Source organism: Momordica charantia (genome assembly GCF_013281855.1).
Source record: "Momordica charantia cultivar OHB3-1 chromosome 9 unlocalized genomic scaffold, Mcharantia_2.0 BLBB01000009.1, whole genome shotgun sequence".
Lineage (NCBI taxonomy): Eukaryota > Viridiplantae > Streptophyta > Magnoliopsida > Cucurbitales > Cucurbitaceae > Momordica > Momordica charantia.
The window spans coordinates 31488470-31503266 of NW_028275167.1; the positions used below are offsets into that span (position 1 = coordinate 31488470).

Genomic DNA, 14797 nt, shown 5'->3' on the forward strand with positions numbered 1-14797 from the left:
TAGGCTTGTTTCTTTATTATTTTATGGAGAATTTGAATGGATAAATAATAGAATCTTTATAGGTTTGAGAGATTTAATAGTATGTTTGGGAACTTATTAGATTTAATACTTTCTTGCGAGACAGGATTAGAATTTTATTCCTTCAAATTTTCAATTTTATCCCATTTTTAATTTTATATTGAGGGCATGAAACATTCAGAGTGCCTATTATAAAAGCTATTTCGTAAGCTCCTAAGATTTGTTTTTAAACAATAAGAAGTGTTTTCTTTTGGTAGTTTTTGATACCATTTTTATTTCTTTTGCTGTTTCTGTTTGCGAAAAATATTTGAAAATGTCCAATAATTATAATTTGAGATCAAAACACTTGACCAAAAAATAAGTCACTAGTGATTTTATATTATGAATTATTAATCATCCCTTTTAAAGGTTTTGGATTGTTTTTTCTTCTTCTATATTCTGAAAAGATTGATATTAAATGAAAATATTAATGTCACTAAAAAAAAAAAGGTTAATTGGATAAAAAGAGAATATTCGAGTAAGCGGCATATAAATATTGAGCATTTCAGTTGGAGAGAGATGGAATGGGTAAGAGAAAGAAAGAGGAAAAACCGTTGGTATAATAAGAACATGGAAGAATTCACCAAATTGGAGGTGCCCCATTTCCCCCTTTTTGCCTCCTCCATCTACTAACTACTTCTCTGCATAACAACAAATCAGCTCATTCTTCCTTCTGTTTCTTCTTCTTCCGATTCGGTCTCCTTTCTCCAGCTCAAGAAATTTCTCTCAAAATTGGGAAGTTTTTGGACTACGACGCCGATCGATCGAGGGATGGATGATGGCTCCTTGATCAATGGTCCTCCTTCCAGGACGCCCTCTTCCTTTTCATCTACCATGTTTACGAATTACCCACTCATTTCTGCTCTCCTCGCCTTCGCAATTGCTCAGTTCATCAAGTTCTTCACCTCCTGGTATTTCTCTACCTCTTCTTTTTCAAGTTCGACTTTAATCATGGAACTCGGATCCGATCCGATTTTTAAACAATTCTCCGTTAGCTTCCGTTAATCTTAATTTCTCTTTTGCTCAATCCTGCTTTGCGCTGCCGATCTTGAAAATATAGATAATTTCTTTATTTAGCAAAATAATGCTTCGAGACTAGTCTCAATTCTTTCGTGGTATTTTGCAATTCTTGTACAATATTAGGTATTCTTATTATGAGTCATCCGTTACTTTCTTGCATCTGCCATCAAATTCTAAGAAGTGGAACCTGATCAGAAAATTGTTTCGCTGTAGCTTTCCTTCGACTGCACTTTAGAGAAGCCTTTATGTTTCTTTTTCTTTCTTTCCTTTTTTTTTTTTTTTTTTGGTGGGGTGGGGGTAGTATTACCGATGCTTCCATGAAAGCTGATTTCTTTCTCTCTTCTGCAAGACTTCAATCACGGTAATGCAGGCTAAATCACGGTAATTCAACATCTCGTAACATTGCAGGTATAAGGAAAGACGATGGGATTTTAAGAAACTAGTTGGATCTGGTGGAATGCCTTCATCTCATTCTGCAACTGTTTCTGCTCTTGCTGTAGCCATTGGGCTCCAAGAAGGCTTTGGAGGATCAATCTTTTCCGTTGCATTGATCTTAGCATGTGTTGTATGGTCTCCCTTAATCATTTTCTGCCTACCATTATGAGTATAATTCTAAAGATCCTGGAACCATTCTGAGAAGACGTGTGACATTAAGAATTTGTTGGCAGGTAATGTACGATGCTACTGGTGTAAGATTACAAGCTGGACGCCAAGCAGAGGTTATATGCTTCTTCTGCTGCTTTGTTCCAGACCCCCACAAAGCCTCTTCCTCCTCTACTGCCTAATTGCTTACTACATGCATATTATTTTTATGCCTTAAAGCTTATCTTTTTCCTTGACTGTTTTAATTTTGTAGGTTTTGAATCAAATTGTTTACGAGCTTCCTGCTGAACATCCTTTGGCTGAGAGCAGACCATTGCGAGAACTTCTTGGTCACACCCCTCCCCAGGTTCCCATTAAGATGAGATTGCGCTGTTTATTAATAGATTGAGTCTATGAAATTTACATCTTAATTAATTTGTTCATACAATATTAAATAGGTTGTCTAGGTTATGATTATAATTTATACCTGACCATTTTACGGTTCATTAAATTAACTTGTATCTGTTTCCTTGGTTCCTACTTAATTTGAGATAAAATGGGAAATTGTTATTTTACTGCAAATTTAGGCTTCCATGGCCCTCATAGTTCATATGCATGATGAAAATTAGGAAAACTTGATGAAACTGTGATTATGGTTAGACAGATATTGAAAGACTGCTTAGCTAATCATTACCTTTTCCTATTATCTTTGGGATAATGTGGAACTTGAGATCATGTAGACATGTGGATTGCCCTTTGAATAAATGGTTTCATGAATGCTTGGCAGTGTCTTGGGACTTATCGGATTTTGGCTGGGAAGGTTTCAAAGAGCACCTATGGCTCTTAAGGGGGATATCCATTTGTAGCTTTTTTGTGTTCTCCACAAGAAATGTTAGGATTCCAAAAAATTGTCTGACTTGAAGTGGTTTGGAAGTTTAGTTAAGAATCCCATGTCCAGGATTCACTTCCATTGGACAAAGATTTGAAGCCCTTCTTTCTAACATTCAGCTGCATTCTATTTAATTGCAGGTTATAGCTGGAGGTTTGCTTGGTATTGTCACCTCTTCTGTTGGCCAATTGGTGATCGTAATAACCAGGTCTTGAATCTTGTGCTGAAGTTGATCAAGCAGATTACATTGTTGTAGCTCTGATCTCATCAATAATGAAAGGTGTTTGATGGAAATTTCAGTATCAGATTATTCTTGTGAATATGGTCTGCACATACCTCTGATCATTGAGATATTTCAGAATTATTGCTCGATTGATTGCTGTATTTAGTGCCAACAAGCTGCAGCGAGACTTGCAGTAAATCAGAAAACAAACATATAGCTCCTTAGCACCTTTGTTTTTAGATAGCCCTATTAGCATCCGATTCATGTAATTTTCTTAGTTCTTGCTGGTTACCTTTTATTAATTCTGGATAAAAGGGGAGAAGGCTATTTTCTACTGGAATGGTTAAGAAAAAAAAAATTCATTTCTGTGGCTGCCATTGCTGCCCTTCTCAATCTCACTTCGCACAGTATCATATGCGACTAAATTATTACTCTTTTATTGATAAAAATTCATCTTTATTATGCGAAGCTAATGATCTCAGATAATGATCATAACTCAATATATCAAGACATCAAGCTTATATGTGCCAATAATTCCTATAACCGATAATCTTTTATCTTTATTTTTAAGTTAAAATGGTACAATGTTGAATAAAGTACATTTCGTTCTGCAATGTGCCCCAAGTTTCCAATAGAATAGGAAAAAAACAATAAAGTAAAGCCCCAAAAGAATAGGAAAAAAACAATAACACATCACTTTAACAGAGCTGTAAAAACTCTTTTCATTTGTGTGTTTAGATCCCCAGAAACACCAGACTTCACCCTCCAAGCAATATGCTCGTCGGGCCGAACTAAGATCGCTCCATTGTCTGTCATCCGACAGACATCCCACCATGATGGTGAAGTTGATGATTGCCGAATTTCTTGAACATCCATGTAGTTCTCCCATGGTGTTAGTTCTTGCTGGCTTCTTGACTCAACCCGGGGGATATCAGCAGACCATAAAACACATACTTTAACAGAAGTTTTGAATTCTTCAGCAGCTATCTTGAGAGCAGAGCGAGCAAGATGGTAAGACTCTGGTAGCGGTGCAATTATGAGAAGGAATTCAACTTTATCCCCAGATACAAGATCAAGAGTAGAAATCATATCCTGTACACGCCCATTTCCAGTATTCAGTTGATTGATTTAAATTATCACTCATTTATCTAATAATAGCCCAATTCGCTAGCAACACAGCAAAAATGATAGTTAAAAAAATCGATTATTTAGTTCACTAAATATGTTTGAAACCAATAATAAGATTTTGATGTTTCAAATGGCCATTTAATAGACACGAAAGCTCCATTTAAGAAAATGACCCAAATGGTCGATTCTGATATGATAGATTCACTATTTATCAAGAAGTATCACTGGTATGCCAAGTGCATGTGCTGGAAGAACAGCAAGACCATTTAAAAACTTTAGATAAGTATGAAGGGAATGGCGACTTCGTACCTCACTCGCCAATGTCCTCACATTCATATGAGGCAGCCTTGATCCTGGATCTGCAGAAGGGACATACTGTCTCCGACGACCTGTAGGTTCCTCTGGACCACTGAGCAGAGTATTGTCAGGAATAAGTGCCCCTTCAGAGTACCTAATGCCCATGGATAAGATTGAAATGAATATAATTAGGCTATCATTGAACCACATGCCCCACTAAATGAGCTTCACTTTCGTTTATAGTTTGGTACACTAGTAGCTAGTAGCTAAATAGGGAAATACTGGTGGATGGAATCAAACACCTAAAGTCAAATTAGTTCATGCATTGAGTTCGATAAAAGTTATACCTAAATCCAAGATCCTCTGCGGGGAACTGAAGTTGAAGGCTCTTCCCTTCATCAAATATCTGTCTTAGCTTCGCAAGCCTTGAAGATCCAATGGGGTTTTTATCATTCAGAAGAGATTCTGAGAGCTGCATACGACCTATCTTAAAAATTCCATCCAGAACTGAGCTCTGTAGTGAAGATGGTAAAACAGAACCAAGCCCATGGTTAACTGCTTGGTGCACTGCCAAGTTAAGGAAAGAGGAATAATTTGCTATGTTGCAAAAGGCCTATAGATGTTTACAACTACAAGCAATATGATAAATATTAGCTGAGCGTGTTTTCTAGCATGACAGTAAAATTAGATGAAGCTTCTACTAACCTGAGTTTGCAATTCTTGGATCCAGACCAAGAGCTGCAGGCACTTCCATGGCTGCTTTGAAGTTCTTAACGCTAAGGGCTGTATTGAATTGTGCTATCTGCCATGGAAATGACAGAAGTCAAGAATCGATTGGAGAATTTGTTGCTGAATTTTAAGTAGGTTTAATAGCAACATGTAATTATTCACTCCCCTCCAACTAATGGTTGGATGAAAATGATTGAGGTATGAATACTTCTCTTCTACTACTTAGCTATGACAACAAGCTTTGGTCTAACTTGGATATTGAAAGGGTGTTTGGCAGGAACCATTGTGGTGCTTAATTTTCTCTTGTATAGGTATTTATGGTCTTTCTCATCTTTCCTTGAGCATTCTTATTTGTAATAGCAAGGTAGTGTCAACATGGATTACATTTGCTCAAGCAACTTTGACAACATAATCAAAATAAGAAAATGAGTAAAAATGATAAGAAGATTACCGGCCTCCTTTCCATTTCATAAGTATTTAATATTGAAGGTGAAGCAATATCTTGTAGCACTGCAGCTAATTTCCATGCAAGATTATGAACGTCTTGAATACCAGTATTCATTCCTGCATCCATCATACATCGACAAATGATAGCTCAATTCTACATTTATGGAAGTCTTTACCTATAATAGCGTCTATGAAAAGATCATTGAGTTTTTGTCTCCATTGAATTGATAAAATCACTCGAAAATACATTAAAATATATATGCATTTGTCTTTCTCTTCTCTTTCATTTAACCGATCCTGATTCGATCTAGGAAGCTTGGACACACTCTAGTTTGAGCATAATGTTGGTGAGAGAAAATATGAGAATGATGTCTAGACGCATTGAAAAGTACAGAGGATGCCTAGACGCATTCTGTAGAGACGAAGAAAATATATTGAAAAAGATAACAAAAATTGTGCATCAAGAACTAATAAATAAATAAAAACTAATAAATGGAAGAGAATAAATAGATTTCACCTAACAAAATTCAAAAAAGTGGTGAGAGAAAATATGAGAATGATGTCTGACTGACTAAGATACCAGACTTCATCCTCTTTCATTGTTAGAAAATGTTATGTCCTTAGAAAAATCTATAGTTTACTTTGTAATAATTAATTTTTTAAAAAATGAATAGATCAAGTACACAATTCCAAATGTTTATATAACAAAATTTTCAAAAATAACTTTTGAACATTTCCCAACATCATCGTATATGTATATTTATAAGAAAATGATTTGTCATTGGAAATGATAAGCCACACAGCGTATTATATTACAAATCCCAACCAAAAAAAATTACAGCATAAAACATAAGTACTAACCAAAACCACCGGCTGGAGGGAATCGATGGGCAGCATCGCCAGCAAGCAATACACGATTATGACAACATATGAACTTCTCGGCAACTTCAGCATGCATAATCCAAGGTTTTACATCTTGCACATCTATGTCGCAGAGGTTTAGACCAACCAATTTGAAGATTAACTCCTCACACATCTACAAGAAATTGAATCCATTATTCTAGAAAGAACATATGATCAGCATCAATACATACTACTTATGCAGGTTAATCATGTGAAAACACAATTATATAAAGGGATATCAATGTAACTTCAATAGTATATCTCACTCTAAAGCTAGCGCTCAATTCAACATTTTTTCTATAAATTTAACATACTCAACGAAAAGATGATGGACAAAATTACCTTAGGACTGAAATCTTCGATGCTTTGTTGAGGAGGATAGAATGGTACCTACAAAATAACAAATAACAGCTTAAGTGTAAGATGCACATGAAACAAGCATTGTATCAAGATGGTGGGCGATACCTGAAGTATAAATTCCCCTTGCTTGAGATCATGAGCAACAAGAACCCCAATAGCTTCAGTGTTAAAGATGAAATATAGCATACCAGGTCTCTCATTTAGCAGATACTCACCAAGCTCTCTACTAAAAAAATGGACGCTTACAAGCTTTTGTAAGTCATTTTCACCCTTTATTTCTATGCCTACTAGCCTCCGGACAGTACTTCCAGCACCATCTGTACCAACAAGGATATTACTGCAGATATTCCTCCTCTCGGTGTGCTTCCCTTCCTTGAGGTAAGATGCAGTCGTGGTTACAGAGTCATCAGTAGCATCAATAGAAACACACTCGTGACCCAGAAGTATTTGCTTTTCTCTTACTATACAGGTGTCTTCCAAGCTATCTGGTGAACAGACTTGAAACCCAAGATTTTGAAGTTTCTTAAGTAGTAACCTATTTAGTTTGTACTGGGAGAAATGTGCAACAGAAACCGGGCTGATAATGTTCCCAAAATCTGTAGAAGGTAGGAGCACAATATTTAAAACTAAACATTTTTATATTCCTAGGAAAATAAAAATACACAATTTCACTAAATCCAGATATTCTTGAAATCTGTATTCGAAAAAGAAATAAATTTCATTGAACAGATGAGTTACAGAACAGAGGGAAGCCAAACGCCAAACTAGCAAAAAAAAATATTTTAGGCAATAGTTAAACACAGGAATATAGAGCTTGCATCAAGAGAAGGTGACAAAGGTAGGATTTTCCCAAAACAAACAAAATATCTCTTTTTTGTCGAGAAAATTCGTATTTTTCTTTTTTTTTTTTTTGGAAAGGAAACTATTACATTGATATATGAAATATGAATACAAAGGGCCCATGATTAGACTACAAAAAGGCTCTCCAATTAGAAAGGAGAGAGGTGAAACTATAGTGACGAAAGAGTGGGGAGCATTTACACCAAGATATAACCAAAAAGACTATAGAATCAAATAAGAGATGTAGTGAGCACTCCCTATCTTGGAAAATTCTTTGATTTCTTTCCATCCAAACCGTCCAAAGCAAGGCTTGAACAAAATGAAGCCATAGTTCTCCTTTTTGAAGGGGTGACCAGTGGGGGTATAGTCTAGGAGGATCGATAAATCAATAGGTAAAGCCGTTGACCATCCAAACATAGAAAGAAGCTTTTGCCATAAGCTAGAGGCTAAGTCACAGGAGCTAAAATGTGTCCAATGGACTCACCATGATGCTTACCATGTTGCTTGCATAAAATGCCCCAGTGTGGGGAGATATTCGTGAAGGACATACGTCTTTGAAGCTTGTCCTGTGTATTGATAGCATTGAGGCTAGATTCCCAGAGGAAGAACTTAATCTTCTTGGGGGTAATGATCCTTCCAAATAGCACTGTATAGGGAGGATGAGGCCTGTGTTGTTGCTGTTTGTTGGATGTCTTTGATGAGGGAGGAGGTACTGAAATGTCCATGTGGTTCCAATCTCCATATGATAATATCCCTGTTGGATGAGAGGCTGATGGAGGAGAGATGTTAACTCCATAATCTCAACATCCTTTAGATGCCTACAAAATTGGATATCCCAAGAACATTCAGCTGAAGACCAGAATTCTTGAACAGCAACCGATTTCCTGTTATGTAAGGCGAAGAGCAGGGGGGATGATTGGCAAAGGGGGTAAGTGGTGAGCCAATTATTCTCTTTCTTTTTAGCCAAAGGAACCTCAAAACAGCTCTAATGAACTAAATCTAAAGTATCTCCTTCTCCTTTTGAAAGAATGTCTGCCATTGGTAGTAGATAAGAGACTCTTAACAGCACGGGTTGGAATCAAAGTACATTCTTCTCCTTTTTGAACCACATGACTCTTCCTCTCACAAAAAGTCCCTCATTACTTTTCAATAGCATGAGCCACAATCAATGGCATGCTAAGAACTCATGTAAAATGAGAGGGCAAATTAGACAAAGTATCCTGAATTAGGATGAATCTACCACTTTAACAAGGATGGATTTTCCACTTTTGGACTATATAAACTCCACTGTGTATTCCAACAGTCATGGTTTTGCAAAGATTGGAATTTAAACCAAAGTCCAATTTGAAAGTTCTAATAATTCAAAACAGATTGCTCAACTTCTCTTCATCATCTGGAAAAAAAACATGGTGCCGTCAACAACTTGCAAATAGTTTACTTTATGGAGAGATCATTCCTTCCCCACTTGAAGCCTTCCACGAAGCCAATTTGAGCACCTTTAGTTAAAAACATTCCAAGGCAATCAGAAAGCTAGAACAAATAAGGAGGAGGAAAGGGTACCCCTTGCCTGATACTTCTAGTAGCTTAGAATTTTACCAATAAGCTTGAGATTTATGATGAGAAATTAGCGCACAAAACAGCATCTAAGAAAACAAAGTCCGTCTTACCAAAGGTTTTCTTCAAATCCAACCTGATTATAGAACCATTCTTTTCTCTTCTGCCAATCATCAAAGAATTCATTTGCAAGGATGCAGCAATACTCATCTTTTGCTACATCCATAAGGACCATTACAAAGCCAAACTAGCAAACTAACTATAAACCATTGAATAGAATATCTTATCTGAATCTTCTGTATTAAGTATCAAAATTATTGAATAAAATATCTTATTCGTATCACAATGTTCTGGTCATGCAAGTCGAAAAACTGTGAACCTGTCTTGTATTGTAGTATACGAAATTAAAAAGGGATACAATGTACCTTGAGGTTGCATATGGTCTACAGACCCAAGAATTGCACCATTGAGTGAAGTACAATATATGAACTTTCTCCATGAGTCTACTGGCGGTTGACATAATTGTATCTCCTCTGCCAGTCCATGCAATTTGCGAAATACCTATCAATCAGTTCTGTATAAACACGTTATTTTGAAGCTTTAACTCGAAGATTGATAGCAGCTTCATTGTAAGAAAGTCAATCAACCTCCATAGATCTGTTATTTATGAAGTGAGCTTGCGGATGGTTAGAGAAACTTCTATTCTTCTCCACAACTGCACATTTGACCCCTACAGGAAGGAGAAAGCGCATATGCCGCAAAATGAAAGGAACTAGCATTAAATTAATGCAAACTTATATATAGCATTTCTAGTACCAACTTGAAAGTTCCTTATTTTATCAAATTATAATGTAACTGGTTTCCACTTTGCACGGGATAACAATGAACTTATCCTTCATGTTCTTATTATTATTTTTTTCACAGAAGCACAAAGCAAAGGAGAAGAGCAGACACTAATTAGTAAAGCGAGAACATTGTAAAAATTCCAATTTTTCATCGTCGAGAAAAATAGGGACAACAGAACAAAATATACCTAATTTAGTGAGGAGAATAGCAAGGACGAGACCTACAGGTCCTGCACCAACAATCAGAACCGGAACCATTGTATCTTCGCCGCCATGGAAAATCTTGGAATTTGATAAGCCTCTGCTCTGAACGAGCCCAAGCGGTAGAGCTCGGAGTTTTGCATCAAATTTCCGAAGGCCATTAAATCTATTGACAAAACCTAAAAGACCCATCACTCTGATTGAGAATAAGCTCAGAAGATCGCCATCGACGTTCTGAAATGAAACAGTCATGCAAGGTAGTTGCACTTTCCTACTGTTGTAATTAAACGACAAGTCGTTTCGGACTTGGATCAATGGATAAATACGGTCAAAGAAATGTTGCCCGATCCAACGAAATTTTTTGGGCTTCAGTTTCTAAAAAGCCCATTGCCAATATGGTCCACTTTTTCATCTCCGGCCCAATTCCCTTGGATCCATATCGAATAAGCTCAAAAAGCGTGAGAGTACGCCGTGGCCGCGTTTCATTGGTTGAAGCTTTTTAAACAAAAGATCTGGTCAAATCATAATTTAATAATTTCGTAATCCACAAAAGTTACAGCGACACCACGTAACTGACAAAAAAAATGTACGGCTCAGATCTCAGTAGTTTGGCCCATCAAGGCCACGTGATAAGGGTCAGAAACTCCCCCACCACCTCATTAAACCAATTATCAAATCTCAGCTCTTCTGGGCAACTGACACGACTCCTAATCTCTACCGTCCACGTGTCAATCGTAGTTTCAATCCTCTGCTAGTAACCGTTAGGACAACCGTGTGCTGCCGCAGGAGGCTCTGTTTCCCTCTCGCTCTTTCGAGCATTACTAAATAATGTTTTCCCCTAAAGATTCCACAGCGAGGAGATGGGTTGAAATTCCATCAATTCCCATGAAATTTTTTTATTTCTTTAATTCAATTTTTTACCATATTTTCCATCAAATTGGGTCGCCATAAGGCGTCAATCCATGCATTTTTTTTATTCCTCCAATGGGATCTTGAACTTTATCTTCAAACTTCATCTCAGCTACTTCCCAAACTTCCATGGCTTTTTGACGAATCGTTTTCTCTCTATTTGCTTTCTTTGGCTATACAAACCCATCTGACATTCTTGCCATTTGAAGCTTTACACTATTTGTGAAGCTTCAAATTTCCGTGCGCTTTTTCCTCTGTTACATTCGTTCTCGAAACTTTTTTTCACCCCAAGAAGAAAGAAAGAAGTGGAGCTCAAGTCAGAGATCCATGGCGGATGGAAACTTAGATCTATACAATAGATCCGAATTTGCGCAGATTTTTCAGAGTTTTGGCGTTGAATCTTCACTTGATTTGATTTAGAAGTTCACTTGAAGCTCAGTTACCGGAGTGAAGTTGAAATCGAAAGTGGAGCTGAAAACTGAAGGATATGATGAGGCCTGTGGAGGATAAAAGCTGCTATAATCACGAACCGATTCGAGATTTATCGAGCAGTGCGATAAGTTTCGAGTTTCAGAAAGGGAATGGAGGCAAACGAGCTTCGCATCACCGTACGGCGTTAGGAAAACCAACGCCATCGAAATGGGACGACGCGCAAAAATGGCTGGTTGGATTTTCAAAGGGAGGGGAAAATAATCAATCGAAAACCACACCGAGAAACTCGAATGCGGATGATTTGAGGCTTATAGCTCCTGTGCCACAGAAGGAGCATGATTATTCGAGCAACGATGAAGAAGAACTACAACAACAGCAGCAAAATGGATGCTCTGTTTCTGCAATGGCGAATCAGTACGAAGCAGAGACGAAGAGAGTCGATTGTCGCGATTCAATTTGGCGAATCAATAAACAGAAGGAGAATCCCGCAACGGCGGTGAGGTCCATATGCGTGAGAGACATGGGGACGGAGATGACTCCGATTGCGAGTCAAGAGCCATCGAGGACGGCGACGCCGATTCGAGCCACGACGCCGGCGGCGCGTAGCCCTATATCGTCTGGATCGTCAACTCCGGCGAGGTACGATCAGGCGAAGCAAGCTACTGAAAGCTCTCAATCGAGGATTCAGTTCAATGATGGCAGAGTAGAATCGAACTCGAATCGATGTGGTGAAGAATCAAACGCCGTCAAAATAGGTGAGAACGATCGAGATTCTTCTGATCAAGCGAAAAAGATGAACTCGCTAGAAACTAGGGCAATGGCTTGGGACGAAGCGGAACGAGCCAAATACATGGCCAGGTAATCTATCTCCTTCTTCTACTTTTAAAAAGAATTTGGTAGTTTATAGACTTATTTATATATTTTAAAAAATATAGAGATTAAATAAACAAACTTATTAAATTTAGAAGTCTGAATTATTTAGGCTATGTAGACTGTTTTGTTAACATTCTTGTTTCCAATAGTTAAGATCATGCTTATTCCATTATACAATTCATGTGGAATGTTTTTTTACTCTTTTTTTAAAACACATTTAAGTTTTTAGCTATATTAAAAAAAAATAAAACTGTTTTCTATCATTTATTTTGAGTTAGATTTTGAAGATGTTCTTAAAAAATAGATAACTAAATATTAAACTTAAGTTTAATTTTAAAAGAAATATAAATAAATAAATGTTAAAATAATTATAATATATTTATAGTTGTTTTGAATTTTGAGTCATTTTAAATCATAATAGATTTCAAACAATTTTGGTTTTGTGGTGGGTCTCATAACATATTTAGAATCTTACCTTATTCCAAATCATATTTTCAAATTTGATAGCATTATTTAATATAATTTAAAGATAAATTAATTACGTTATAGTCATATATTAACTTATTGAGATTACCTTTTAAATTATTACTATGTTAGAAGACCAACACGAAAATAACTCTAACTATGTACTTCCTCCTTCAAGGCGAGGTGGAAGCTTGATAGTTTCATGTCTCTAAATTGTTGTACTATAAAAACATCTCAGTTAAGAAAAATAATTTAAAATAAAAATTTACAGATTTAAAATAATTCGTGGAACATGGGAAAAAATTGAGGGCGCAGTAGTTGCATTGCAGATTTAAGCGAGAAGAAATGAAGATAGAAGCGTGGGAAAATCAGGAGAAGAGAAAAGCGGAGATGGAAACGAAGAAAGTAGAGGTAATTAATGAATTACATTACCTCTAATCATACTCATTATACTAAAGTGAACATGATTTGATGGTAATTAACATATATCTCTAATCAATAAAATATGAGTTCGATCTTCACTTCCACATGTTGTACTAAAATAAATAAATAAATAAATTTGGTATGACGGTGATATGATCAGGCTCGAGCGGAGAGGATGAAGGCTCGAGCGCAGGAGAAGATGAGGAACAAGGTCGCGGCAACCAGAAGAATGGCGGAAGAGAAGCGAGCAAATGCAGAGGCCAAACTCAACGAGAAAGCCGTAATCACTTCGGAGAAAGCCGATTATGTAAGGAGGACTGGTCATTTGCCTTCTTCGTTCTCCTTCTCCTTCAAGTTCCCTTCCCCCTGCTGGTAGTACTCGCCTTTTTTTTTTTTTAAATGGAATGTTGCAATGTAATGTATTTTTTGGTGAAGGGATTTTCGATATAATAATAATATGATGTGGACTTTTCTTTATTTATAGCCTAAGATTAAAATCTGATTTTCTTTTGTAAATGGATCTATTATGCCCGTGCTGCTTAGGTCAAAATGATTATAAGGATAAAAGAGTGATCTTTGAACGCTATCACACATCATTCAAAATAGTCTCGTATAAAGTGGGTTTGGATATAGAGTGAAAAATCAAAGCATCGAGTCTTGATGTGGTGATATATGTATTTATTCATGCTCGAATCTATAACTACGATAAATTTGTTGTAATGTTAATGTGATATCGAAAACATGAAAAAATAAATAGAGAAATTAAGCTATCTAGACATGCATGATTGAAATAAGTTTTTTAGAAGGTTTAAATTAATGTAAGTTAACTTTTATTTATGAGCCAACAAATAACAATAGTATGTAAACTTTGAGTCGTTAAAAGACATTTTAGTCTTATGCGTAAGTTTTATTCCATACAAATGGAGGAATGATAATCTAAGTTTATGCGAATTTGAAACCTCACTATCAGCTGGAAAAATGTCACTGTTCATGTATGATTTCCATTCTCGAGGAGCTTAACCAAAAGTCTTGACATTGAAATAGGGTAGTTTGAGACGACCTTTGCTTTGGGCGTTCCGCAAATGAGCTCGGTTTCCAAATAATAATGTTATATTATTATTATTTTAACTTATCTTCAAAATTAGTTCTTTAATTTTTGAAATACTTAGCTCTATTGTCCATCTTACTAGTTGGAATTGCTTTATTTTAATTTTTTTTAACGAAGTTGGAATTGTTTTATTGAGGATGGTGTAACCATCTATTAATAGTGGCTTTTCAAGTTTATAAATTCATTCATTTTATTTGAAAAAAAATGTTAATCACGATGCGTCACTGGACTATTGGCTAAACTTTGAAATAAAAAAGAATTAGTATACTATGTAATAAATAATATTGTCTCTATGTCTACTTGAGTTTTCGTGAATAAATTTACCTCAGTCAACTAAAGCATGATTCAACTAACTAAGCATATATAATATCGACCAAAAAATTGGAAATTATAATCTCCCGATCTCACATCATGTTGTGAAGGGAACCTATGAGAGAAGGTTCTCGAATCGGGTTCCAACCAAATAGAGTGCGGAGCCAACAAGTTCAGTTGAACGACGTAATGAGTCTAAG

At 36.3% G+C, this 14797-nt stretch overlaps 3 protein-coding genes across 6 annotated transcripts; 2 read left to right on the plus strand and 1 right to left on the minus strand.

Annotated features, from left to right (window-relative positions):
- Positions 1–561: 561 nt before the first annotated feature.
- Positions 562–3164, plus strand: LOC111019810 (Acid phosphatase/vanadium-dependent haloperoxidase-related protein). 2 transcript variants are annotated; one of them, XM_088117279.1, is made up of 7 exons: positions 562–651; positions 769–968; positions 1486–1642; positions 1746–1796; positions 1934–2026; positions 2447–2550; positions 2689–3164. In XM_088117279.1, exons 1-6 carry the CDS (start codon positions 577–579, stop codon positions 2504–2506), a joined length of 636 nt encoding a protein of 211 aa, XP_087973405.1. In that variant the 5' UTR covers positions 562–576; the 3' UTR covers positions 2507–2550; positions 2689–3164. The 2 variants fall into 2 exon arrangements, with proteins under 2 accessions (XP_087973405.1, XP_022151980.2); XM_022296288.2 differs by lacking the exon at positions 2447–2550 and having other exon boundaries at positions 566–651.
- Positions 3165–3311: 147 nt separating this feature from the next.
- EMB2421 (FAD/NAD(P)-binding oxidoreductase family protein) lies at positions 3312–11122 on the minus strand. Of its 3 annotated transcripts, XM_088117278.1 has the most exons (12): positions 10063–10120; positions 9677–9759; positions 9455–9603; positions 7972–8971; positions 6741–7231; positions 6618–6665; positions 6234–6408; positions 5377–5489; positions 4902–4998; positions 4544–4763; positions 4209–4350; positions 3312–3863 (listed from the first exon to the last, which is right to left on the minus strand). In XM_088117278.1, the coding sequence occupies exons 4-12, from the start codon at positions 8198–8200 to the stop codon at positions 3465–3467; spliced, it is 1914 nt and encodes a 637-aa protein (XP_087973404.1). In that variant the 5' UTR covers positions 8201–8971; positions 9455–9603; positions 9677–9759; positions 10063–10120; the 3' UTR covers positions 3312–3464. The 3 variants fall into 3 exon arrangements, with proteins under 3 accessions (XP_087973404.1, XP_022151935.1, XP_087973403.1); XM_022296243.2 differs by lacking the exon at positions 7972–8971 and having other exon boundaries at positions 9455–9590; positions 10063–11122; XM_088117277.1 differs by having other exon boundaries at positions 9455–9759; positions 10063–10129.
- Positions 11123–11135: 13 nt separating this feature from the next.
- LOC111019668 (uncharacterized) lies at positions 11136–13654 on the plus strand. Its single transcript, XM_022296071.2, has 3 exons — positions 11136–12274; positions 13084–13165; positions 13338–13654. The coding sequence occupies exons 1-3, from the start codon at positions 11472–11474 to the stop codon at positions 13551–13553; spliced, it is 1101 nt and encodes a 366-aa protein (XP_022151763.1). The 5' UTR covers positions 11136–11471; the 3' UTR covers positions 13554–13654.
- Positions 13655–14797: the final 1143 nt, after the last annotated feature.

What these genes read in the sequence shown, in the direction of transcription:
- LOC111019810 (XM_022296288.2), top strand. Translation starts at nt 577, where the DNA reads ATGGAATGGGTAAGAGAAAGAAAGAGGAAAAACCGTTGGTATAATAAG. An exon ending in CATTGATCTTAGCATGTGTT is followed by an intron (nt 1,643 to 1,745) that starts GTATGGTCTCCC and finishes ATTTGTTGGCAG; the next exon opens with GTAATGTACGATGCTACTGG. An exon ending in AAGCTGGACGCCAAGCAGAG is followed by an intron (nt 1,797 to 1,933) that starts GTTATATGCTTC and finishes TTAATTTTGTAG; the next exon opens with GTTTTGAATCAAATTGTTTA.
- EMB2421 (XM_022296243.2), bottom strand. Translation starts at nt 10,327, where the DNA reads ATGACTGTTTCATTTCAGAACGTCGATGGCGATCTTCTGAGCTTATTC. An exon ending in AGACCATATGCAACCTCAAG is followed by an intron (nt 7,232 to 9,454) that starts GTACATTGTATC and finishes TACCTTCTACAG; the next exon opens with ATTTTGGGAACATTATCAGC. An exon ending in TCCAAGAATTGCAAACTCAG is followed by an intron (nt 4,764 to 4,901) that starts GTTAGTAGAAGC and finishes TTAACTTGGCAG; the next exon opens with TGCACCAAGCAGTTAACCAT.
- LOC111019668 (XM_022296071.2), top strand. Translation starts at nt 11,472, where the DNA reads ATGATGAGGCCTGTGGAGGATAAAAGCTGCTATAATCACGAACCGATT. An exon ending in CGAGCCAAATACATGGCCAG is followed by an intron (nt 12,275 to 13,083) that starts GTAATCTATCTC and finishes GTTGCATTGCAG; the next exon opens with ATTTAAGCGAGAAGAAATGA. An exon ending in TGGAAACGAAGAAAGTAGAG is followed by an intron (nt 13,166 to 13,337) that starts GTAATTAATGAA and finishes TGATATGATCAG; the next exon opens with GCTCGAGCGGAGAGGATGAA.